The sequence below is a fragment of the Dermochelys coriacea genome, chromosome 3 (assembly GCF_009764565.3).
Source record: "Dermochelys coriacea isolate rDerCor1 chromosome 3, rDerCor1.pri.v4, whole genome shotgun sequence".
Taxonomy (NCBI): Eukaryota; Metazoa; Chordata; order Testudines; family Dermochelyidae; genus Dermochelys; species Dermochelys coriacea.
The window spans coordinates 168,948,803-168,973,564 of record NC_050070.1 but is presented as its reverse complement, the minus strand read 5'-3'; the positions used below and the strand labels follow the sequence as shown (position 1 = coordinate 168,973,564).

The window sequence follows — 24,762 nt, the reverse complement described above, 5'->3', positions numbered from 1 at the left end:
CAATCACTGCTCGCTCCACCAGGGTGCAGGCTTCATCAACGGTGTTCTTGGCTCAGGTTCCCACTAAGGAAATCTGCAGAGTGGCAATGTGGTCCTCTGTTCATAATTTCACCATGCACTATGCGATTACGTAGCAGGCCAGAGACGATGCGGCCTTCAGACGAGCAGTGCTCCAGTCAGTGGACAATTCCAACCCCACCTCCTGAACTTGGGCTTACGAGTCATCTGATTGGAATTGATGTGAACAAGCACGCGAAGAAGAAAAAACGGTTACTCACCTTCTCGTAATTGTTGTTCTTTGAGATGTGGTGTTCATGTCCATTCCAATACCCACCCTCCTACCCCTCTGTTGGAGTAGCTGTCAAGAAGGAACTGAGGGGGTGGCGGATCTGCAGAGCAATTTATTGGGCGCCATGAAGGCACGACTCCAGGGGGCTCCCAGACCAACCCCATGGATGCTGCTGGGGAATAATCTTCCGGCAACTGTGCATGTGCGTGCACACACACCTGTTTGAAATGGACATGATCAATACGTCTCAAAGAACAACAGTTACAAGAAGGTGAGTAACCGGTTTTTGTATGGGCTTAAGCAGTTCAGATAAAGCTGCTCTACTCTGCCTAGTAAATATTGTACATTTAAAAAATATATTAAAGCAGTGATATATAATAATAGCTTTTTGGATCTGTTACAAATTATGTAACTCTAAGGTTAATTATGGAGTGCCAGTTTCAATTCCATAGTTAAGGTTGAGTTCTTTTTTGCAGGGATTCAACCTCTTTCCTATATTTGAAAAATACAGCGTATCTTCCCCAAACTTTGTGAATTTACAAATAAATCTGATGATTAGTTTTATGGCTATTTAAAAACTGGCTCCTTTAAGCTAGTATCTGTTAGTCTTTCCTTTGTCCTGAATGATATGAACATAATAGGAACTTCAAATTTCCTGTGTATTTAATTTCCTGAAATCTTGGGCTTAGACTATATCTGACGACCTTAGGTTGTAATTAAGCTAAATTGTTAATAATTTGTTAAACAATTTGATTCAAATTTGTTATACAGGCTACAGGTAGGGTCAGCTCAACAGCTGAGGTAACTCTTTAATTGGGTCATTGTGGCATCAGAGGTAATTTAACCAATCACCATTCCTCAATAGCTGATTGGCATGCAACAGTTCCGTTGGTTGTAAGCAGGGGGACTGGACACGTCAAGTTAGTAGACTACTGTGCCAAAATATCCCTACTTTTTAAAGGTTCCATGACTGCCAGCTATTTTGACATCAGTGCCTGAAAGACACTCTGTGGTACTAGTGCCTCAGCTGTGATGCACACTGAAGTAGCACTGCCGGGGAAGTGAGGCAGGAGCATAGGCAAAGCTTTTAAAAGTACAGGAACATTGGGACACTCAGACTGGGCTCTCCTGCCTGTCCTTTCAAATAGTGCCAGTCTTTGTAATATAACCCTCTAAAGCAATAAGTCACTTGCAAATTAAGGGGCAGATTCACTATTACACTTTGGCTGCTTTGTACTGTTCTGGCAAAGTAGTTGTAAATCCTGGTTAGCTACCTAATGCACTCTGCCTTATGTTTAGGGGCCTACCGAATTCACAGACATGAAAAACGCATCACGGACCATGAAATCTGGTCTTTTGTGTGCTTTTACCTTATGCTATACCAGGGGTCGGCAACCTTTGAGAAGTGGCGTGCCAAGTCTTCATAAATTTAAAGTTTCACATTTACATCCCCCGACAGAACCCCAGACTGGCAGCGGGCTGAGTGGGGCCAGCGGCCAGGATCCCAGCTGGCAAGTGGCCGGGCAGCTGGAACCCCAGACCAGCAGCGAGGTGAGCAGGGCCAGCGGCTGGTATCCCGGGCCGGCAGCAGGCTGAGTGGGGCCGAAGGCCAGGACCCCGGCTGGCAAGGGGCCGGTGGCTGGAACCCCAGTCTGTCAGCGGGCTGAGCAGGGTGGTGGACAGAACCCCAGACTGGCAGCAGCTCACCCGCTGCCAATCTGGGGTTCCGCCAGCTCCTGCCAGCCGTGGTCCCGGCCGCTGGCCCTGCTCAGCCCACTTCCTGCCTGGGGGTTCCGTTCACTCAGGCCGGCAGCCAAGACCCTGGCTGGCAAGGGGCTGGCGACCAGAACTCCAGACTGTGAGGGGCTGAGCAGGGCTGGTGGACGGAACCCTAGACTGGCAGCAGGCTGAGTGGCTCAGTCTGCTGCCAGTCTAGGGTTCCGTCTGCAGGCTCCTGCCAGCCGGGGTCCCAGCCCTGCTCAGCCTGCTGCCGGTGTGGGGTTCCGTTCACCCAGGCAAGCAGCAAGCTGAGTGGGACCCCGGCTGGCAGTAGCGTGCCAGTAAAAATCGATTCGCGCGCTGCCTTTGGCACGTGTGCCGCCAATTGCCGACCCCTGTACTATACAGATTTCACAGGGGAGACCAGTGTTTCTCAAAGTGGGGGTCCTACTTTGCAGGCAGCAGTGCAGAAGTAAGGGTGGCAACACCATACCATGCCATCCTTACTTCTGTGCTGCTGCTGGCGGCAGCTCTGCCTTAAGAGCTGTGCTCCCGACCAGCAGCAGCCGCCGCTCTCCAGCTACCCAGCTCTGAAGGCAGTGCCAGTAGCAGCATAGAAGTAAGGGTAGCAGTACCGCAAACCCCCCTACGATAACCTTGTGACCCCCCCACAACTCCTTTTTGGGTCAGGACCCCTACAATACAACACTGAAATTTCAGATTTAAATAGCTGAAATCATGAAATTTAAGATTTTTAAAATCCTATGCCATTAAATTGACCAAAATAGATTGTGAATTTGGTAAGGCCCTACTTACGTTGCACTGGTGAATATGCCCTTACAAATTAAAATTTAAAAACATAGTTTAAGGTTGAAGCTGTGTATCTTCAAATAATTGGAAATCTCACGTGGCAATATTCTAATTGGGCTTCTTGTTTAGTGTTCATATATGACATTTAATTTAAAAAAAACTAAAGAAATTTCCAGACAAAAACTATGTTAAAATGGAGGTAATGTTGAGAGTATGTATCAACAATTTAAGGGTAAAAAACAACATTAGAGATGTTGTAATTATCCCAAAATCGAGCATTACAAATCCAGGAAATTCAGAATTAAGGTTACACTTAAAAGAAATCCAAACATATTACCTGTGGAAATGCACAATTAAGATACTCAGAGGGAACTGTCTCTAATCGTTTTAGTCAAATCTGGGATTGCAAACACTAAAATGCCTTTGTCATAGTTACCTGGTTATTGCATGGTATCAACACACAACAGAATTAGTTGTTTGAATGTGTTAGCTTCTATACCTTGAATGCAGTGTTGTAGAGAAAAAAAGTGGGTGAGCTTTCAAGTTTACACAGAGCTCTTCTCCAGGTCTGGGAAATGGACTCAGTGTCACGACTAAATACAAGGTGGAACAGATTGTTTGTTTAGCATAAGTAGTTGAACAATACCTTGAAATATGTGTTAAGGTGGAGTGGTCTGTTAACACCTCTCCAGTCACAGGTTGGGGTGGGGGGGGTGAAGAAAAGGTGGGGAGGAGGAGAAGGTAGCTGGGGTGGGGGGGGAGTTGGAGGGTTACAGATTGTTGTAATAAGGCAAAAATCCAGTCTCTCTAATCAGTCCATGATTTTTTTTAGTTAAGTTCCCAGGCTCATCTTTTGAAAGTATTGTGCAGGTTTCCTCATGAGGACTGATAGGTCAGATATAGCGTGTTTGCTTTGTGAAAAGTGTTCACCCACAGGTGATGTGGTGTTTTTGTCTGTCTTTTGTTGTTTTCTCGTGTGAGTTCATTCAAGTGCATAGTGATTGTCTGGTTTCACCCACGTAGTTGTTGTTGGGGAATTTAGTGCACTGGATGAGGTACACCACATTATGATAGACATGTATAGTACCCATCGATCTTGAAAGGTGTGTTGTAGAGGGTTTGATCATTGCAGCAGTGGAGATAGGTCTTCAGGTTTTGCATCTGTTCTGGCAGGGTCTGGTGTTGCTTTGCATTGTTGTGTCCTAGTCTGTGGGGAGCTTGCTTCTGATGATGAGCTTGGAGAGGGGTGGAGGTTGTTTGAAGGCCAGAAAAGAGGGTTCAGGTAAGATTGCTTTCAGGATGGAGTCTCTATCGAGTATAGGTTGTAGTTATTTGATACTTTTTTTTTTTTTTTTTAAAAGTACATCAGAAGCAGGAAGCCTGCCTAACAACCACTGGGGCTGCTAAAAGAGCACTCAAGGACTATAAGGCCATTGTGGAGAAACTAAATGAGTTCTTTGCATTGGTCTTCACAGCTGAGGATGTGATTGGCTCAGGTTTGGGATTCCCTTTCTTTTTAGGTGGCAAATCTGAGGAACTATCCCAGATTGAGGTGTCATTAGAAGAGGTTTTGGAACAAATTGATAAACTAAACAGTAATAAGTCACCAGGACCAGATGGTATTCACCCAAAAGTTCTGAAGGAACTCAAATGTGAAATTGCAGGACTACTAACTGTAGTTTGTAACCTATCATTTAAATCCGCTTCTGTACCAAATGACTGGAGGATAGCTAATGTGATGCCAATTTTTAAAAAAGGATCCAGAGGTAATCCTGGCAATTACAGGCCATAAAGCCTGACTTCGGTACTGGGCAAACGGGTTGAAACTATAGTAAAGAACAAAATTGTCAGACACATAGATGAACGTAATTTGTTGGGGAAGAGTCAACATGGTTTTTGTAAAGGGAAATCATGCCTCACCAGTGGATTATAATTCTTTGAGGGGGTCAACAAGGGGGATCCAGTGGATACAGTGTACTTAGATTTTCAGAAAGCCTTTGACAAGGTCCCTCACCAAAGCTCTTAAGAAAAGTAAGATGTCATGGAATAAGAGGGAAGGTCCTCGTGGATCGGTTACTGGTTAAAAGATAAGAAACAAAGGGTAGGAATAAATGATCAGTATTCAGAATGGAGAGAGATAAATAGTGGTGTCCCCCACGGATCTGTACTGGGACCAGTCCTATTCAACATATTCATAAATGATCTGGAAAAAGGGGTAAACAGTTAGGTGGCAAAATTTGCAGATAATACAAATCTACTCAAGATAGTTAAGTCCCAAGCAGACTGTGAAGAGCTACAAAAGGATCTCACAAAACTGGGTGACTGGGCAACAAAATGGCAGATGAAATTCAATGTTGATCAATGCAAAGTAATGCACACTGGAAAACATAATCCGAACTCTACATATAAAATGATGGGGTCTAAATTAGCTGTTACCAATCAAGAAAGAGATCTTGGAGTCGTTGTGGATAGTTCTCTGAAAACATCCACTCAATGTGCATCGGCAGTCAAAAAAGCGAACAGAATGTAAGGAATAATTAAGAAAGGGATCGATAATAAGACAGAAAATATCATATTGCCTCTGTATAAATCCATGGTACACCCACCTCTTGAGTACTGCTTGTAAATGTGACTGCCCCATCTCAAAAAAGATGTATTGGAATTGGTAAAGGTTCAGAAAAGGGCAACAAAAATGATTGGGGTATGGAACGGCTTCCATATAAGGAGAGCTTAATAAGACTGGGACTTTTTGGTTTGGAAAAGAGATGACTAAGGGGAATATGATAGAGGTCTATAAAATCATGACTGGTGTGGAGAAAGTAAATAAGTGTTGTTTACTTCTCATAACACAAGAACTAGGAGACACCAAATGAAATTAATAGGCATCATGTTTAAAACAAACAAAAGGAAGCATTTTTTCACACAACGCACAGTCAACCTGTGGAACTCCTTGTCAGAGGATGTTGTTGTGAAGGCCAAGATCGTTCTTCAAAAAAGAATTGGATAAATTCATGGAGGGTAGGTCCATGAATGGCTATTAGCCAAGATGGGCATGGATGGTGTCCCTAGTCTCTGATTTCCAGAGGCTGGGAATGGGCAATGGGATGGATTACGTGATGACTACTTGTTCTGTTCATTCCCTCTGAAGCTCCTGGCATTGGCAACTGCTGGAAGACAGGATACTGGGCTACATGGATCTTTGGTCTGACCCACTATGTCTGTTCTTTTGTTCTTATACGCCATATTGATTCCAGTGTTGGGTGTCCGTAGGTGACAACTAGGGGTGTGTGGTCAGAGGAGGTTTGTCGTTGAAGGCAGTTTTGAGTGTGCTAAGATGTATGGACCTTCTCGTAGGAACATACTCTGCGGTATCTGAGTTCTTGACTGTAGATAACAGATTTCTTGGTGTGTTTGGGGTGGGCACTGGATCTATGAAGGTAGGTGTGGGATGATCCTTGGGTTTCTTGTATGTAGTTGTCTGTAGGGTTCCATTGTTGACGTTGATTGTATTGTCAAGGAAGTTGATGCTAGTGTGGGAGTGTTCCAGAGAGAGTTTAATGGATGTGTTTTGTTTGTTGAAGTTATGGTGGAAATCTGTGAGGCAGTTTAAGTTGTCTGTCCAGAAGACCAGAAAAAATTATTTCCACAAAAAATAATAAAAGACAGAAACGCTGTATCTCCTGTGGGCGAACGCTCTTCACAAAGCAATCACTCTATATCTGATCTGTCAGTCCTCATCCTCAAAGGGAACTTGCACAACACTTTAAAAAAATGAGCCTGGGAGCTTAAATTCATAACTTTACTAAACACTAAAAATTATGGACTGAATAGAGATATTGGATTTTGAGGGTTTATTACAACAATCTATAACTAACAACCTCCCCCCACCCCAGCTGCCTCCCCACCCCAGCTTCCAACTGGTGTTAATAGGCCACTTCACTATTTTGAATGGTTCCTTGAAATATGTGTTAATTACTTATGCTAAACAATCTTTTCCACCTTGTATTTAGCTGTGACATTGAGTTCTCTTCCCAGAAATAAGCTCAAAAGCTTGTTTCTCTCACCAACAGAAGTTTGTCCATTAAAAGATATTACCTCACCCACCTCATTGCCTAGATTTCCAGTTTCCTAGATTTTACCATTAAATTGGTGATCTGTATTCTCAACCTTAACTCAGTGTTAACCTAACTTTTGGGCTAGCAATAGTTTTGAATGTGCATGACGTTGAAACACAGCTTATTGGTACAGACTTCCTAATTGAGGAGCTGAAGTCAAGAAAAGAGTGTTTGTCTAAATGCTGAATCTGCATTACAGCAATCGAATCTCCTGGTTAATAAAAAATGAAGCCTTTTCTAGGATAAGAAACTAAGCCTCCAGACATACTGAAGGCTTTTAAAAGATACGATAGTTTGAAATATATTTAGCTTTTTTAGTTAAATTTAACTATATCCTTCACTTAGGAAGAAAAAATAAAAAGGCCTACATCTGATAAGGCTAAGAGATTTTGCTGATTAAAGTGCTTCCATTATCATTTGTGATATTTAGTTATGTTGTGTTGTCTTAATAGTGTCAATTTAAAATAGTTAAATAACTGTATTACTTACATTTTAGCTGGCCTATTGTGTTGTACAGTTCCTGGAAAAAGATACGACATTAACAGAACCAGTGAGTATTTTATTTTTGTATTCCCGTCTGAATTAAAATGTGTCAGGGCAACTCTCACATCAGTGATAGCATTATTTGCCAATGCTAATTTTAAGTAATTAACTGTAGACACTTCAGGAAAAATTAGGGTTTGTATATCCAGGACACTTGCCAAAAAAGAGAGAGAATTTTTGATTTTGAAAGCACAGCTATATCTATTGGTAATAACTTGTGACAAAAATGGGAATATAGACTAGAAAATAGTAAAACTGCTGAGATCATGTGACTGACCTCAGTACAGGGAAAAGATCCTCAGTGTTCTTGGCCATGCCTTCCCAGTTAGTTGATCAAAAATTAGATTTTTCTGTCCAACTGGAAATTCTGATATTTTAACATTTGTTTTCATCCCTAACTGGGACAAAAAGTCAAAATAGTGAAATATTTCATGGAATGAAAGATCCTGAAAAACTCAAACACAAAATATTGAAATCTTTATTTCAAGAAAATGAAATCTGGTGACCAGGTGTCCAGTTTTCAACCAGAACACCCGGTTGTAAAGGGATTCTGGTGGCTCCAGTCAGCACCGTTGCCTGGGTCCAATTGGCAGTGCCGCACAGGCTCCCTGCAAGCCTCTGCACCATGCGGCTCCCAGGAAGCATCTGGCATGTCCCCCACTCCGGCTCCTATATGTAGGGGCAGCCAAGGAGTTCTGCACGAGGCCCCTGCCCCAAGTGCTGCCCCCGCAGCTCCCATTGGCCGGGAACCAATGCCAATGGGAGCTGCGGGGGTGCCACCTGCGGATGGGGCAGCGTTGCCTGGCTGTACCTCGGTGTAGGAGCCAGAGGGGGGACATGCTGGTTGCTTCCGGGAGCTGCTTGAGGTACACGCTGCCCGGAGCCCTCACTCCTCTCCACCCCCCTATTCGCCCCTGTGCCCCAACCCCCTGGCCCAGCCCTGATCCCCCTCCTGCCCTCTGAACCCCTCAGTCTCCGCCCGGAGTACCTTCCTATATCCCAAACCCCTCATCCCAAGCCCCACCCCAGAATCTGCACCCCGAGCTGGAGCTCTCACAACCCAGTCCAGAGCCCCCTCCCACACCCTGAACCGCTCATTTCTGGCCCCACCCCGGAACCCACACCCCCAGCCGCAGCCCTCCCCCACCACAGACCCCTGAGCCAGCCTGGTGAAAATGAGCGAGTGAGGGAGGGTGGGGAGAGCAAGTGACAGAGGGAGGGGGACATGTTAGGAGGAGGGGCGGGGCAGGGGGCGGGACAAGGGTGCTCAGTTTTGTGCGAATAGAAAGTTGGCAACCCTATCTAGTGACATTCTAAATAGAGCAGGCACTAGGCATAAACAGACTAAGAAATTGCATAGGGTCTTGAGCAGCTCAAGAGGGTCCCCTATTCACTCTTTATTATAAGAACTTGCCTGTTTTAGTACTGTGTGGGGGCCCCCGCAAAAATATTCCATCTTAAGATCAGTCCCCAAGGGGCTAGTACCCACTCTGATTCCAAAATCAAAATATTTTGTTTGAGGTTAGTGCAACATTTAACTGTCTGAGCAGCCAGAGTGCCTCATGGGAGTTGTAGTTCAGGTGCCTTTCTCCCCCAGTCTCCTCTATGGGCCTGGCCACACTCCCTCTCCCATGATATGCAGCAGCAGGTCAGCCAACAAATTGAAATGTTTCAATTTGGGATCATCTGATCCAAAACAAAATTTTCTTCATGTTTTTCCCCAGTGGAAAATTGATTTTTTTTTGTATAAAACTGAAATTTTCCCACCAAAAAAATTCAGTGTTGTTGAAACTGCTTTTTTTTAATAGAAAATTACTGACCAGCTCTATTTACAGTGCAGGATTGTTGTTTACTTGGTCAGTTAGGCTTGGTTTTTCTCAATAAAAGAAAAATGAATCGTGTTTAGACAATATTGACATGTGCACAGCAAATATTTTTTAGATATGGTTGTGTAGGTGCCCAAAAAAGTTGGAGCAAATGACAAAAGTTAGAGCTTCTCGGCATATAAGAATCTATGGATATAAACTGTAATCCAGAATCCAAACTTTAAAAAAAAAGTTGTCTCTGGCCTTATGATTGAAGAAAACCTTGAAAACATGAATAGATTGCAAATCAATGCAGTGTTGTCTTCCTGGGTCTACAGTCAGACTGAAACAATAACTCCAAGAAGAGGTGTGAACTGCTTTATTCAGATCAACGGATGAAGTTTGTTTTGGGGGGATAGTTCAGTGGTTTGAGCATTGGCCTACTAAACCCAGGGATGTGAGTTCAATCCTTGAGGGAGCCATTTAGGGATATGGGGCAAAAATCTGTTGGATGATTTAATTGGTCCTGCTTTAAGCAGCGGGTTGGATTAGATGATCTCCTGAGGTCCCTTCCAACCCTCATATTGTATGATTCTATACATCACGGAAGAGAGGGCTTGCAGCAGGCCCTGACTGCAGCCCTAGGCTCCAGGTAGCCCTGTTAGCCAGACTACACTGTCATTCTCTTTGCTCCACAGGTGCAAGCCACATTCCAGTTTTGGTTCCCCAACTCCCTGCTGTCTGTTTCCACAGAACAGTGCAGAGAGCATACACTATAATCCAATTAACTCCCCATTGTGGGGAAAGCTTTGACGCAAGAAGCAGCTTCAGGCAGGTCCCAGCAAGGCAAAGAGATTGAAAACAAAATATCGGGCACCTGGCTTCAACATAATGTCAAATTTTGGTGGCAAAAATGTTCAATTCCATGGCCAGACAATCCACAGGGCTCTGTGTGTGTCTACACTGGAATTCAACACTTGGTGACGTTTGGGCTTGGAGCATCCCAGGCCTGAATGTCTGCTCCACAATCAAACGGCCTGTGAGCCTGAGTCAGCTAACACAGACCAGCTGCAAGTGTTGAATTTCAGTGTAGATGTACCCTGAGCTGAATGGAGCAGTTTACTCCTTTTGAAGATTTATTTCAGGTTCTTTGTATATTCAGCGAGACAACATTGGCTTACACTTTTGCAGCCATGAGGGCTAGAAATACATTAAATAGCTGGAGTACAATTCTTCAGTAGTGGGATCACAAGGTCCTGGATCTAGATGACAGAATTGTGCAACAGCTTAAAGGAGAAAGAGATCAGAAATGTAAAGCAACTTTGAAAGGTTACAAATCTCCACAGTAGATGAAGCAGCACAAACCCAGTAACTTCCATCATGTTATACTGTTGCTTTCAATTCATGTCCTGCCATTGTCAAAGAATGTGCGCAAGTGTAACACAGGGCAGAATTTAGCCCAGTGATCAAAAGAATTTTAACTAGATTTTAAATATTCATGAGTCTGAACAGAATCCAGCTCAATCTGCTAGCAAGAATAAAACGTAGTTAAAAACTTACTCTTACTGCTTTAAATAAGCAAATATGATTTTGACTGAACATGTGGAACAGATAAATTGAGAAGACCCTATTTTTGCATAAAACTGTATTTTAAATTGAAAATTGTGCATATACAGTGATCCACTTTCCTAAACAAAGTACTGTCATTTTATTTTCTTTTTTTTAAATTGTTACGGCAAAGTTATAATAAAACATTAACATACTACATCATACATTAGTTATTACTTAGGATCAGGTTAATATTCAAAACACCTAGTAGAAGATTCTGGCTTGCTGGCTGGGGACCCTTCCTCTCCTGAGTACACTAAAAAGGTGACTAAATTTCTAAATACCTATCCTCTGTTTGGTGCTTCATGTGTACGTACTTGGCGTGAAAACTTTTCCATTACAAAGACAGTCTATATTTTACTATACCACAAATCCGTAGGTGAAGTCACATTTTTCCAGTATTATGCAATACAAAATCTTGCTGCTAACAATAAAAAAAAAAAAAAATTAATTTGTCAGATTGTTTAAAGTGAAGATCCTTTACTGGACCATTTTGTAAGCAGTTCAGGGGATCTCTAGGAAGCTGGCATTTTCTTACAAAATGAATCTCTAATTTCCTCCCAAAACAGTCTTATACCTCAATACAATTACCACATGTGCAAGTATGCTCCCTTTTCTGTGCATCCCCTCCAACAGAGTATGTCCTGAGTAGCAAAAATATGATGGGAGTCTGGAGTCAAATGCCATCTATACAGTAATTTATAAACATTTTCTTTGTGAGCTACACAAATTGAAGATGTATATCCCCTTTCCCATGCAGAGACCCACTCGACCTAGATCAATTTCTTTGTCCAAATCTCTCTCCCATCTTTTCATCTTGGTTGTTTTCCTAGTAATATCTTTTATAAATTAAACCTTTTGTTCCAGCTTGCTCCCAGGTCAACTCCTCCAAGATGGTTAAAGCTCTAGATGGTGTGACACATCGCCTTCGTATTGGTGCACATAACAAAATTCCTGTGGTGGGGGTGGGACTGAGGTGTTTGGAGTGTGGGAGGGGGCTCAGGGCTGGGGCTGAGGGTTGGGGTGTGGTGAGGGCTCTGGGTGAGGGTGCAGGCTCTGGGGTGGGGCCAGGGATGAGGCGTTTGAGGTGCAGGCTGCCCTGGGGCTGTGGTGGGGGGAGAGGACTCCCCCCCAGCCCTTTCTCACCACAGCAGCTCCGGGCTGTGGGAGGGGCTCCTCTCCCCTGGCCACAGCAAGCGGGGCAGGTCAGTGTTGGGGCCCGTGGGGAGGGGTGCCACTCTCTGCTGCGGCAGGTGCACGCTAGGGGAGAGGTGCCACTCCCGCTGTGGCAGGTGCGAGGGAATTTAGGTTGTCTTGTATCCAGATTAACAACATAATGCAAGTTGATAACTTAATTGGTTGTTAATGTAATAAATCACATAGTGTTTTAAAATCATGTGCTTCAAAGAGCCATAGGAGACACTTGGAGTGTCACTGCGCTGTAGTCTTGACACTTCAGGAATGCTTGGTTCTGTGAGCAGCAAGCTCGATACACAATTCCTGTAAATAATGGGGATTGTCCAACGGGTACATATGGCTGTAGTTGAACCCCTGTGAAGTCTAAAGCAGCTGTCAAGATTGGAGTATCCAAATTTTGTAAACGCTTTGTCTAGTGTGAGCACTAAGTCAAATGTTTGTATGCTAGCCTTAGTAAATAGACATTTGGGGTTTTAGTATTGTTTGAAGAAAACATTTAAACAGTAATGCTTAAGCAGCACTTTTAAAATATGCAGTCCATGTTAAGTAACTGGTTCCTGTTCTTTGTAGGCTTACTTAGCATTGTAATTTCCAGGCATGGGTATCTAGCTGATGCATACTTGAAAAATAAAATAGCTGTTTCTGGAGTTCTTTGAAGGTCATATATCCCCATAGGGACACACCTAACTTCCTTACTACTTAGGCCTGGGTATGACATATTTACTCATTCCAGCTGAGAAAGAAGATATTTAAAGATACTAAATGACACAATTAAGTGTCCTTAACACTTTGATTCCAGGAAATGATGGAAACTTTAGACTCTTTAGTTAACCCTTAGTTTCGTGCACCTGAGGACTTGAGCTTAATGAATTCATACTCCAAGTAGAGGTGCAAATAGTAATTTCTCACTATTCTATTTTGTTTGGCAAATGTTAACTGTCTGAAAATATTATCTGTTTTTCTCTTGCATTGCTCAGGTGGTTTTGTGCCTGGGGAGGCAGTCAGGAGAATAAGCTATTATGCTTGTAAATTTTCAGTTATGTAACCAAGGAACCAAAGTCTCAGCATAATTATATAATTAAGAAACTAAGCTGTAAGCTAATTAAGCAACAGAAAAATTACCAAGACTTCATTTTAAGAAAATGTATTTATGTAAATAAACTGCTTAACACTGTAAATCCAGCAAAACTGGGACAGCTAGTTTTAATAAGCGTGACTCCCTTTCCACGCCTCTTGAGTGTGGTGGGGAAGCAAATAAATGGAAACCAATGAAGATCTGTGTGAAGGAAAATCAGAGGTTAGTCTCAGTAAAATTTAGGAGTTTAAATTCCTTTTTTTTGGTATTGTCTTTACTGTTCCCACTCTGGAAAAGTGGCAGATGAGCTCAGAATCCTCTAAAAAGTAATGCCATTTGGATTAGTACCTTGCAAGATTAGCCCTCAGTTCATTTCAACACTTCAGGTTGCAAGATTGTAAACCCATTTGGTTTGGCTAAGACCCCTCATTTCTTTACCAAGTGTCTGACAGTGATGGCTGCTTGTTTCAGGAGTCATGTTGTCCATGTCTGTCCTTTCTAGGTGGCTGATTATTGGGTAAGTTTACACAGCCCACAGAAGTGAGCCTCCCAGGCTGGGTTGATAGACTTGGGCTGGCACGGCTTGCACTAGTGCTCTAAAAATAGCTTTTATGTAGACAGTGCTTTGAAGTTGCAGGCTGGGGTGGAGCTCAGGCTCTGAAGCCCACCCCCATTCCCTAAGCTTCCCATTAAGACTGGTCTTCACAAGGGAACTATTGTTCTCTGCATATAACTTGCTTCCTTTTCATGAATCTGAACTTGGGACTTTCCTGGTTGATACCGTGATCATGTTCACTCTCAATCACTTTTCATTGAAGTGATACTCAGTTCTGCAACAGCAGCAGGTGCTTCCGTCCTACAATGAGGGCTTTAATAGGCCTTCAAAGTCAGAGGCTATGGTAATGTTGAAAATATGAACTGGTGCAGTGATACATGCCAGACTATCTGAATAGTTCTAAGAGATGTGACCTGCCCTGTTTCATCTCAAACAAGGTCATATAGACTTAGTGATTGCTGAATTTGGCATTTTTCCAAGATCACTTGGAAGTTAGCCTTTTTTGTCATACACCGAAGAGAAGAGGGAACATCGTGTGCTCTAACAATCCCTCTGCAACAAAGCCCCTTAGTTTGGCCAGACCAGAGGACTGGGTTTAAGGCCTCTTACATCTGTCTCCATTAGTCCCTTTTTCACACATCTTGGAATGCTTGCTTTTGCTTTATATGTTACAATCTGAACTAGTTCTTGCTGCTGCTGAAACTTATCCTTCCATGCAAAAACCTCTGTTTGTATTTACCCAAAATACATATTTCTTAGTGATCTGGTCCACATCTGTTTTCTGTGGTACTGTCTATTTTAGGGACTTAAAATTACTAACTTTTCCATTGAGGTCGTAGGACAGTTTTCTCTGTACTACCTCTTCGTGAGTGTTGCATTGAGAAGGAAGGTGACATCCAGCTGATAATGGAAAATCCTCAGTGTTCTGCTAAAAATAAAACAAAATAATGATGTGCCCACAGTCGACCTCAGGAAGAATTGCACCTCTTAAGAAGAGATTCTCTGAATTTCTATTTCAAACAGTTCATCAGTCTTTTCTAAAACTCACAATTTACTTGGAGAATCCAAGCTACAGACAATATAGTGCATTACAAAAGATTGCATTATTATCTAAGTAAAACAAAACAAAAAAATCACACAGCCTTCAAGTTGGCTGCCACTGGGAACAAATCCAGTGGGGGAATCAGTCTCTGTTCAAAGATTGTCCAAATAGATCAGGCTCTCGTTTCAGTCCTGTTTTGATCAACCTGGTCTGACTGCAGCAGAAGATTGGGGGCCCTTTCCTTGAGGCCAGAGTCTGTCATGCCTGAAATGTCTCCATCTCTGAAATATGTAAAATTGCCACATGGAACTCCTGTTTACACTTTTAGTCAGAACTACTCTCTAAATTAAGAGGCAAAGTCAGATGTTTGTTTTCAAAGAGTAGTCCTTCAATTTTTAATTTATTGTTCAACCATCTGGAGCAGGCTATAACTTCTAATTAATTCTTACTAGGGTCTCTACCAATCTCAGAACAGTAACTCCCAAAAGAGTTATCTGAATACATTTTCTCTGCAGATAGTCATCCTTTTCCAGTTTGTGTCTTTTGACATTTCAGATAATAGAAAGGAATCAAAGGTGTTTGGGGTTCAGATTCCTCTATCTAGCCTTGTAAGAGTTGTTTGGATCTGAGAGAGAGTGCATGGTCCAACGGCTGCAACTTTTTAGATGGTTCCAGGTCTTGAGTTGCTGGAGCAAGTGCTCCCCAAAGACTCTGTCTTTAGAGGGAGATCCAACTACATGCAATAGTGGGGCTGTTTGGACACTCAGGAAACTTTTTGAAGCAGTGTAAATTTGAGAGTAAAGTTGTTGAAGTATTCTTAACACAAGGCAAAACCCATGTCAGATGACCCAAAATGGTTCAATCTCCTTTGAACTACAGTTTTGGATAAGTAGTACAATATTAATATGATTCTAATATTTTAATGTTAATATTAAAAATCTAGTTGAATACATACTGGAAACGTGTTCTGCTTTTAATTTTTTAATTTTATTCTTATAACAGGTTATCAGAGGATTGCTCAAATTTTGGCCAAAAACTTGCAGTCAGAAAGAGGTTGGTTTTGTTATGTTTTAATGAATTATTCTCTTGTAACTGATTTTAAAAAAAAAAAAAAAAGTGCTGCGGGCTCAGAAGTGTTTTACAGCTGTTGCGCTGTTTGTGGGATCTTGCAGGATTTTTTATGGTTCTTGATGATTTCTGAGGGCACTGAAGTTTGCTGTAGAAATTGTGCAAACTTGCTACTTTATTTTAAATCTGACAGCACTACTAATAGTAAATGCTCGTATATATGTTCATCACTAAAGATTCCTAGGATAATGTATTATCATTGAGAGGAATGTTCTAGTTAAGTCCTGTTCTTTGGTAGGCATTAGTATAATTTTTCGAAAGAAACATTTAAAGCTTTTTTTAAAAAGCATTTTAGTACTGACAGTGAGTGCAGTCCATCTCCAGTGAGTGCTGACTTAGAACACAATGAAAGTTTGACCAGGTCTTTGTCACTGGCTAAAGCATTAAATAAAACGTTCATTACTTTATTACAAAAAATATAATACATTGTAATTTCATGTATAGGTACAATATACCTTTCTTAAAATGTACTTTTAAAATGGTCTTGTGAAATCCGTTTTTCTGATTGGCTTTGTCCCTTGTCATTAAAATTAAGATAGTTGGGAGCTTGGTGGCTTCAGTTGTCAAAGAAACCTTCAAATTCTATATGAAAGCAGTGTCCTTTAAGATTCTTGTATGCGTCAGTTTTCTTGAATTTTCTGTGTTACCTACATACTGTTATACTCCTGGCATTTTAAAACTGAAGTGAAACATTTGTAAAAAGAATTCAAAGTAGAGAAGAATGAGTCTCTGCAGCCAAAGCTGAAGAAATAAATTTTTTTCTGGTTTTCTTTCAAAGCATCATTTAAAATCAAATGACTTTTTTTAAAAACTTTAGAAGCAACCCTGAAGAAGAGGCAGTAAAAGATGGTGGTTATATTCTGGTAACTGAAACCAATAAGTAAGCCCTCTTACAAAATTAAGAAGAAAAATAGTAAATTACAGTAAGGAAACTTGCACAAGGTGATGTACTGTACCATGTTTCTTGGAGCATACTTGTTGGTGTGTACCCTATTTTACTGATTATTCAGTTGGTATCACCAGTCTAGCTATGTGATAGGTATAAACTTTCTATATACCTTCTCAATGGCGTGTGTGTGTGTGTGTGTGTGTGTGTGTGTGTGTGTATGTATATATATACATATAAAATTTTTTCTTTATAAAACAGGTGATGTTTTTAGGTGAAATTGAAGAAATCTTAGATGTAATAGAACCAACCCAGTTCAAAAAAATAGAAGAACCTCTATTTAAGCAGATATCCAAGTGTGTGTCAAGTTCTCATTTTCAGGTATTAAATAGCATTTTCAATAGTGTTGTACATTTGACTTCTACATTAATTAGTACTATCATGCTTTGTGGTTCTGATTCTGAAATGTGTATTTCAGGTTGCAGAAAGGGCTTTGTATTTCTGGAATAATGAGTACATTCTTAGTCTGATTGAGGAGAACATTGACAAAATTCTACCAATTATGTTTGGTAGTTTATACAAGATCTCCAAAGAACACTGGAATCCGTATGTATTGCTTATTCTGATGTTGTTTTTTTAAAAGTATTATCAGTCATAAATTGTATTAGCCTACGTTCCTGTCTTAGACTGTGATCATGCAGACACTTATGCAAATGCTTAACTTGATACAGGTGAATAATCCCATTGATTTCAAAATGATATGAAGTGCTAAGAGAATGGTCTTTATATTAATAAGCATACTTTGAGGTAGAATGTCTAGAGGAATTTATGTTCTCCCAGGTACCACTTACCACAGATAGAAAACATCTTACTCACTTCAGCTAAAGTAATTATTTCTAATTACTTGAATTAAGGTATTGGATTTCATTCACGTCTACATCTTTCATTGGTTTGTACCCTTACGGTGAAAAGTTGGAATTTAATGAAAAAATGTCCAAGGAAATTGGATGGTAGTGTGATTGTTACACAGGTTTGACTTTGTGCATCATTTGTAAAATGGCATATAGTAACTGACGTTAGGAAACTTCTGATACACCCTGATGCATCAAAATCCAAGGAACAGACCATGAGCCATAGTATTCTTGCAACATCTACATCAGTAAGTTTGTTATCCAGGGTAATGAAGGAAAATTTTTAAACTCTAAGCAAGGGGGGGGATTTTTTTATATTTTTGGCATGTAAAATGGTGCCCACCATCTGATTATACAAAAGGATGCAAGAGAAGAGAAGTGACTGTTGAATGCCATCATTAATATATAACTCCTAAATGTTAAACAATGAGGCCTATTGTGTGAAGTTTCACTTAAAAGTAAAATCACTATTGCACCTACATATTAAGATACCAAAGTGTTTCTTTTTCTGTTAGTGAAACATTTTGGAGTGGAAGAATGAGAAGATTACATGTTAGATGACTTAGAAATAACAGATTTGGAGCTATTCAGTATTCTGCCATCTTTAAGTGATAACCTACCCTCAGTGTTGACTAGTAAAAACCTTATTTTAATCATAGCATAAGCAACTGTCACCAAATAAACACAGGAAGCTGCTCAGAGGGTTGGTTGTATATATCTTTATTCTGTTGGCCACTATAGAATTGTACAATTGTGGGAGAATGAACTGAATTCTGTTCTGGCTCATGCTTAATCAACAGAACTGTTAAATAAGTTGTAAGTGCAGAATCTTTATTGCTAGAGATGCAGGAGTTGCAAAGAACTCACTTGAAAAGTTATAGCTGTAGTTTGATTTAATATGAAAAGCAGAATTACTAAATCTGAGCTAATGGATTGAACCATTAATGCTTCAACGAGAATGTGTCTTCACCTACAAATATTCAAGCAGATAGTAAAAACTGGAGCTACCCAACATACTCTGGTATTAAAGCGAAACAAAAATATATCTAGTTCTAATAGTGTGTGAGTTGGAGGATCCATTTTACTCAAAGCTGATGCATTCCTTTTCTAACATGGAGATGAAATTAATTTTATAGAAGAAAAATCTTTTTGGGCCTCTGCACTGGTATGTCAAGGGTACAGTGTAATAGGAGTTGATGAACATACAAGATTAGTCCACGCACATAACACAAAGTCTGTGCGGACAGACATGTTAAATCATCACAAATGACCAGTATAAACTTTGAACCAGATTATATGGGCTATTGAGTCCAATATTTGAGTTTATGAAATGGATATTTCCACGTTTATTAAGACTGTATATCTAGCTGCAAACACATAATCTGTGAGACTGAACTATCAATGTTAGACAGAAGACTATTTCTGTGTCCTTTGTGTTTCTTGGGACCTCATCAAAATTCAGACCTGAAGTGAATCCCTCTTTTCATCAGTCACAGGAGAAGTCACTCTTTTGCCTCAATTCTTCTCATGAGATAAGTTATTCCATAAAATAGATGAGTCAAGTAACTAAAGTATACTTAGAGGACCAGTAAATTCAGAAAGGTTTCTTTTATTCTGTTTCCATCCAGATAATAGATATAAAGGAAAAACTTTCCCTGATACGCCTGGATACAGATGTTTCAGAATTACATACTTCAAAATGATTTTTTTCTCTAACAGAAAATAAGAGCTTACTCAGCTTTAATGTGATCTTGAAGGAGAGAGTTTATGCTGCGAGGAAACTTGTGTGGGGATGCAGTCAGTAAACATACTAAGTATTTAAATTGGACTTTAAAGTTTCTGCTGGTGCTGTGGTTTGGGACATGTTTCCATCCCAGTACTTTGGGAGGGTCAGGGGTAAGCAAGCAAAGTATGGTGAATTTTGGCTTCCTGTTTGTTCGGTATGATAGACTTGCTGTTTGCACTTCCTAACAGTGAATTATAACTGGACATAGTGTGACGAAAACAAAAAACCTGTCATACCTTTTTATTTCCTTTGAAACTTGTGTGTAAATATTTGAAATTATTTAACAGTATATACAGTGTTAAGTGTATATGGCACTCTAAGCTCTTCAGGGCTGGGACTATTATTTGGCTATAGTTTAAATTGAGATGTAACTTGACAAAGGAAGATGAACTTTAGTGGAGAAAGTGAGAAAGGGAGGATAAGGGTTATAACAACTAGATCACCCAGCTGCTTGAGTTAGTAATATATGCATCTTGGATGTTTCATAAATAGAAGTATATCCAATTCTATCCTGAAAATCAGATTCCAGCCTTTTGCAGCTTTGGAGGATAACATTTAAAAAATCATTTATTATGGCTGGTTTATGTGAAGCCTTCCAGTTTTAATGTTTTATGAACCCAGGCAATGAGCCAAATGTATTAAATGCATGTTTAATAAATCCTCACATTCATGCATACAGGAGACTAGAGTAAACATCATCTGCATTTAAAACTTGGTTACAATACTGTCTAAATGCAATAGGGCTGGAACAGAAAGAGGAAGTCAGACACTTAAAACAGATACTAGTAAACAAATCTTATATCCAATAATTTACTGTGCCTTCCTTTTGCTTTAGGACCATTGTAGCACTGGTGTATAATGTGCTGAAAACATTGATGGAAATGAATGGCAAGCTATTTGATGAACTTACAAGCTCATACAAAGCAGAAAGACAAAGGTAATCATTTTATTAGTTTGTGTTTCTGAAATGCATCACCTGGAAAAAAAAAGCATGCACTGAATTTATTAATGTGAATAAAACTGCAGTATTAATAGTGAAATTAATAGTGAAATTAATTGCTCAGAGAAGAGTTGCTAGTTGACTGATACAGTTTGTCAAAGGATGATATAATGTTTCATAAATAGAAGTATATCCAATTCTATCCTGAAAATCAGATTCCAGCCTCAAATGATGTCTTTGACATCAAAGACAGATGTCACATTCTGCCACTGAGAATCAACAGGTTTCGGAATAGCAGCCGTGTTAGTCTGTATTCGCAAAAAGAAAAGGAGTACAAATTTGTTAGTCTCTAAGGTGCCACAAGTACTCCTTTTGTTTTTGAGAATCAATAGGTTGAGCTTTGATATTTGGCATGGGGAAAATCCTGACTCCTTTTTATAGGAGTGAAAAAAAATTATAAGAGGAATTTATAATAAGCAAGAATAGCAATACTGTTTCATCAAAGTAATATAATGCACATTGCATGTGGAACTTAGCCATGTCTAATCCTTTTTACTTTTTCTGTAGAGAAAAAAAGAAGGAATTGGAACGTGAAGAGTTGTGGAGAAAGTTAGATGAGCTAAAGCTAAAGAAGACTCTGGTTGAAAAGCAAAACAGTGCTCAGAGCGTGCTAAATGCATACAACAATACAAGTGCCAAATAAAGAAATGATGACCTCTGCTTCATAGACATACTTTTGTACACATTTTTGAAATATGTAAAAATTGCAAAACAGAAACTTCATCAGTATAGTAGAAATGGCCAACTTTTTTCTGGCAAAATGTAAATGGAAAAAAAAAATCTATGAATTTAAATACAATAGTTGAATGATATATCATTACCACATCTTGTAAATTTGTTTAATCATTGATATGTCACTTATGAAGTTTCACAGAAATGAATTTTATCTATAATATGAGTGAGAATTATGGGAGTGGTGAGAATTATGACTTGAATTTTCTTTTTGATTGTGTTGCACATAGGTGGTGTAGTCTATGTACATTTTCCCCTTGTTTTATACATGCTTTTTACATTGCTGCAAACCTTGGTTGAGATTCTAGAAAAGGCTCCTAGTTCTGCTGTATTTTCTCAAATAAAACTAAGGTACATTACTTTTTACTTGTAACTTGATGGGATACTCTGTGTGCCCCCTTATTATTACAGATCTCAAAGATATTGTTGTATAGAATTCCACTGAGTGAAGATGCCTATGCAGTGGGTTTAAATTTTTTAATTATGAAAAGCACAAGTTAGAAATAAGATGAAGTATGAAAACATAAAATAAAACTCTAGTTTGAACAGATTACTGTATATCTTGTGTCTGACCTTCCACTTCGATGAATGCCTTGCTGTTCACGTGCCCCCTCCATGCTTCTCTCTGCTGGGTCTGTTTAAGTTTGTTTCTCATCCTATAGCTGAGGATGGAGCTTTCCTTAGAGCCCATCAATGAAGCTCTTATGTCAGCCCAAGGAATCTCTGTGGAACAATGCAGTTCCCTCCTTCAGGGGCTGATGGAGCTGTTTCTGCAGCACTTTCAGCTTCTGCTGGCCTGGGGAGAGAGATGAAATCTGGCATTCCAAACAAGGTTTCTCTATGGAAGTGCAGAGCACTAATGACAAATGCCTTGTTTTATTTAGTGAAAATGCAGTATGCTTCTTAAATATGGAGAAAGCTGACTATAGAAGTCTTGTTTTGTTTTACTTAATCAAGTCTTGCTCGCATCTTTTTATCAGACATACCATTCCAATCTCTTAAATAGCAGTTGTCTGAAAACAGTTGTTTTGTAATAAAATCTTCACTAGGGGATTGAGCAGCATTCAATAAAGTCTTTATGTTTGTATTTAATGCTGTATATCGCCTTCTTTTTGTCTATCCATGATGACCAGAAGGCTTATGTTAAGTGAGTTATGCAGGAATGTGTGCAATATTCAGCCTGAATGCAAAGCCCTAAGGGCTTGTCTACACTGGCACTGTACAGCGCTGCAACTTTCTTGCTCAGGGATGTGAAAACACCCAACACTTCCCCCCCGAGCACTGCATGTTTCAGCGCTGTAACGTGCCAATATAGACAGTGCACCAGCGCTGGGAGCTACGCCCCTCATGGAGGTGGTTTTTTTACAGCGCCAGGAGAGCTCTCTTTAACGTTACCAGTGAAGATGTGCCCTAATCTATCTAAACTCCAGATCTGGAGTAGAATTAAAGCTTGTTGACCAATGGTATATTTCTACAGATCATTTGTGTCCAGGCCCTGCAGTTGATCAATATGAACATTGAAAGGTAGTCTCCCCTTTAACCAATTCCTTATCCACAACGGGTCCTACTGAAAGGTGAACTGTCAAGCTGGAGGGAGGTTACCAGTGGAGTTCCTCAGGGATCAGTTTTGGGACCAATCTTATTTAATCTTTTTATTACTGACTTCGGCACAAAAAGTGGAAGTGTGCTAATAAAGTCTGCAGATGATACAAAGCTGGGAGGTATTGCCAATTTAGAGAAGGCCCAGGATATCATACAGGAGAATCTGGATGACCTTGTAAACTGGAGTAATAGTAATAGGATGAAATTTAATAGTGAGAAGTGTACGGTTATGCATTTAGGGATTAAGAATGAGAATTTTAGTTATAAGCTGGGAACACATCAATTAGAAGTAACGGAGGAGCAGAAGGACCTTGGAGTATTGGTTGATCATAGGATGACTATGAGCTGCCAATGTGATATGGCTGTGAAAAAAGCTAATGCGGTCTTGGGATGCATCAGGAGAGGCATTTCCAGTAGGGATAAGGAGGTTTTAGTACCATTATACAAGACACTGGTGAGATCTCATCTGGAATACTGTGTGCAGTTCTTGTCTCCCATGTTTAAGAAGGATGAATTCAAACTGGAGCAGGTACAGAGAAGGGCTACTAGGATGATCCAAGGAATGGGAAACTTTTCTTAGGAAAGGAGACTCAAGGAGCTTGGCTTGTTTAGCCTAACTAAAGGAAGGTTGAGGGGAGATATGATTGCTCTCTCTAAATATATCAGGGGGATAAATACCAGAGAGGGGGAGGAATTATTTAAGCTCAGTACCAATGTGGACACAAGAACAAATGGATATAAACTGGCACCAGGAAGTTTAGACTTGAAAATAGACGAAGGTTTCTAACCATCAGAGGAGTGAAGTTTTGGAATTGCCTTCCAAGGGAAGCAGTGGGGGCAAAAGACCTATCTGGCTTTAAGATTAAAGTCGATAAGTTTATGGAGGAGATGGTATGATGGGATAACATGAGTTTGGTAACTGATCTTTAAATATTCATGGTAAATAGGCCTAATGGCCTGTGATGGGATATTAGATGGGTGGGATCTGAGTTATCCAGGAAAGAATTTTCTGAGGTATCTGGCTGGTGAATCTTGCCCATATGCTCAGGATTTAGCTGATCACCAAATTTGGGGTTGGTAACGAATTTTCCTCCAGGGCAGATTGGAAGAGGCCCTGGAGGTTTTTCGCCTTCCTCTGTAGCATGGGGTATGGGTCACTTGAGGGAGGCTTCTCTGCTCCTTGAAGTCTTTAAACCACAGTTTGAGGACTTCAATAGCTCAGACATAGGTGTGAGGTTTTTTGCAGGAGTGGGTGGGTGAGATTCTGTGGCCTGCTTTGTGCAGGAGGTCGGACTAGATGATCAGAATGGCCTTAGTATCTATGAATGTTCAATGCCCTGTTCTTAGCTGTTGAACTACCTCCCCAGTAGGTGTATTCCTAAAAGTATTGGCCTCATTGGTGTATCTGCTTAGGTGTGAGTACTGCTTGACATCTAGAGAAGATAACTACTTGTTTTCCTTGATTAGTTCTAAAGAGAATTTTTTGCTGCCTTTAAGTTCCAGTTTGAAGAAAAAAAAACAAAAGGTGCACCAGGCTTCAGTAAGCAAGTCTGTACAATATTTGAATTAGGTGTGTTGCTTTTCTGTAGAGAAACACTCTTTTCTTTGTCTTGGATTGTTCTATTTCAGAAAGGAAATGGGACTGTGCAGCAGCTTCAAGAGATCTAACACTGACTGACATGACCCTGACCTCTAATTGCATGGGGAAGGACTCAGTGGGATGCAGGATCTACCAAAGAATGTTTTCCTTGAACAGCCTGGTCCTGGTTAAGCGCTTGTGCACTGTCTGGGCTCCCTTAGAATGACTGCTGGTTTGGTGGACTTGAAGTTCAAAAATGTGTGAGTAGTGTTTTCCTTGAGAACCATGACTACACTGAGGCAAAGCATAGCAGCTCTCCCAGCACTGGGGGGAAAAAAAAAAAAACCCACCTCCACGAGGGGAGTAGCTACCAGCTCTG

The 24,762-nt window shown here is 40.5% G+C and overlaps 2 protein-coding genes and 1 long non-coding RNA gene across 3 annotated transcripts in view; 2 read left to right on the top strand and 1 right to left on the bottom strand.

The window, feature by feature from the left end:
- PPP2R5A (protein phosphatase 2 regulatory subunit B'alpha) overlaps window positions 1-22,294 on the top strand; it is a 92,143-nt gene extending 69,849 nt beyond the window's left edge. Inside the window, exons 8-13 of the mRNA XM_038397139.2 lie at window positions 7,430-7,483; window positions 15,762-15,812; window positions 17,035-17,154; window positions 17,252-17,379; window positions 20,306-20,407; window positions 20,978-22,294. Of these exons, the coding sequence (XP_038253067.1) occupies window positions 7,430-7,483; window positions 15,762-15,812; window positions 17,035-17,154; window positions 17,252-17,379; window positions 20,306-20,407; window positions 20,978-21,113 (591 nt within the window). The 3' untranslated portion in view covers window positions 21,114-22,294. The remainder of the gene's footprint in view (window positions 1-7,429; window positions 7,484-15,761; window positions 15,813-17,034; window positions 17,155-17,251; window positions 17,380-20,305; window positions 20,408-20,977) is intronic.
- PACC1 (proton activated chloride channel 1) overlaps window positions 13,219-24,762 on the bottom strand; it is a 49,559-nt gene continuing 38,015 nt past the window's right edge. Inside the window, exon 7 of the mRNA XM_043511780.1 lies at window positions 13,219-13,362. Within this exon, the coding sequence (XP_043367715.1) occupies window positions 13,252-13,362 (111 nt within the window). The 3' untranslated portion in view covers window positions 13,219-13,251. The remainder of the gene's footprint in view (window positions 13,363-24,762) is intronic.
- Window positions 20,654-20,866, top strand: LOC122459510. Its single transcript, XR_006280255.1, has 2 exons — window positions 20,654-20,693; window positions 20,803-20,866. It is a non-coding gene; the product is annotated as an uncharacterized LOC122459510 (long non-coding RNA).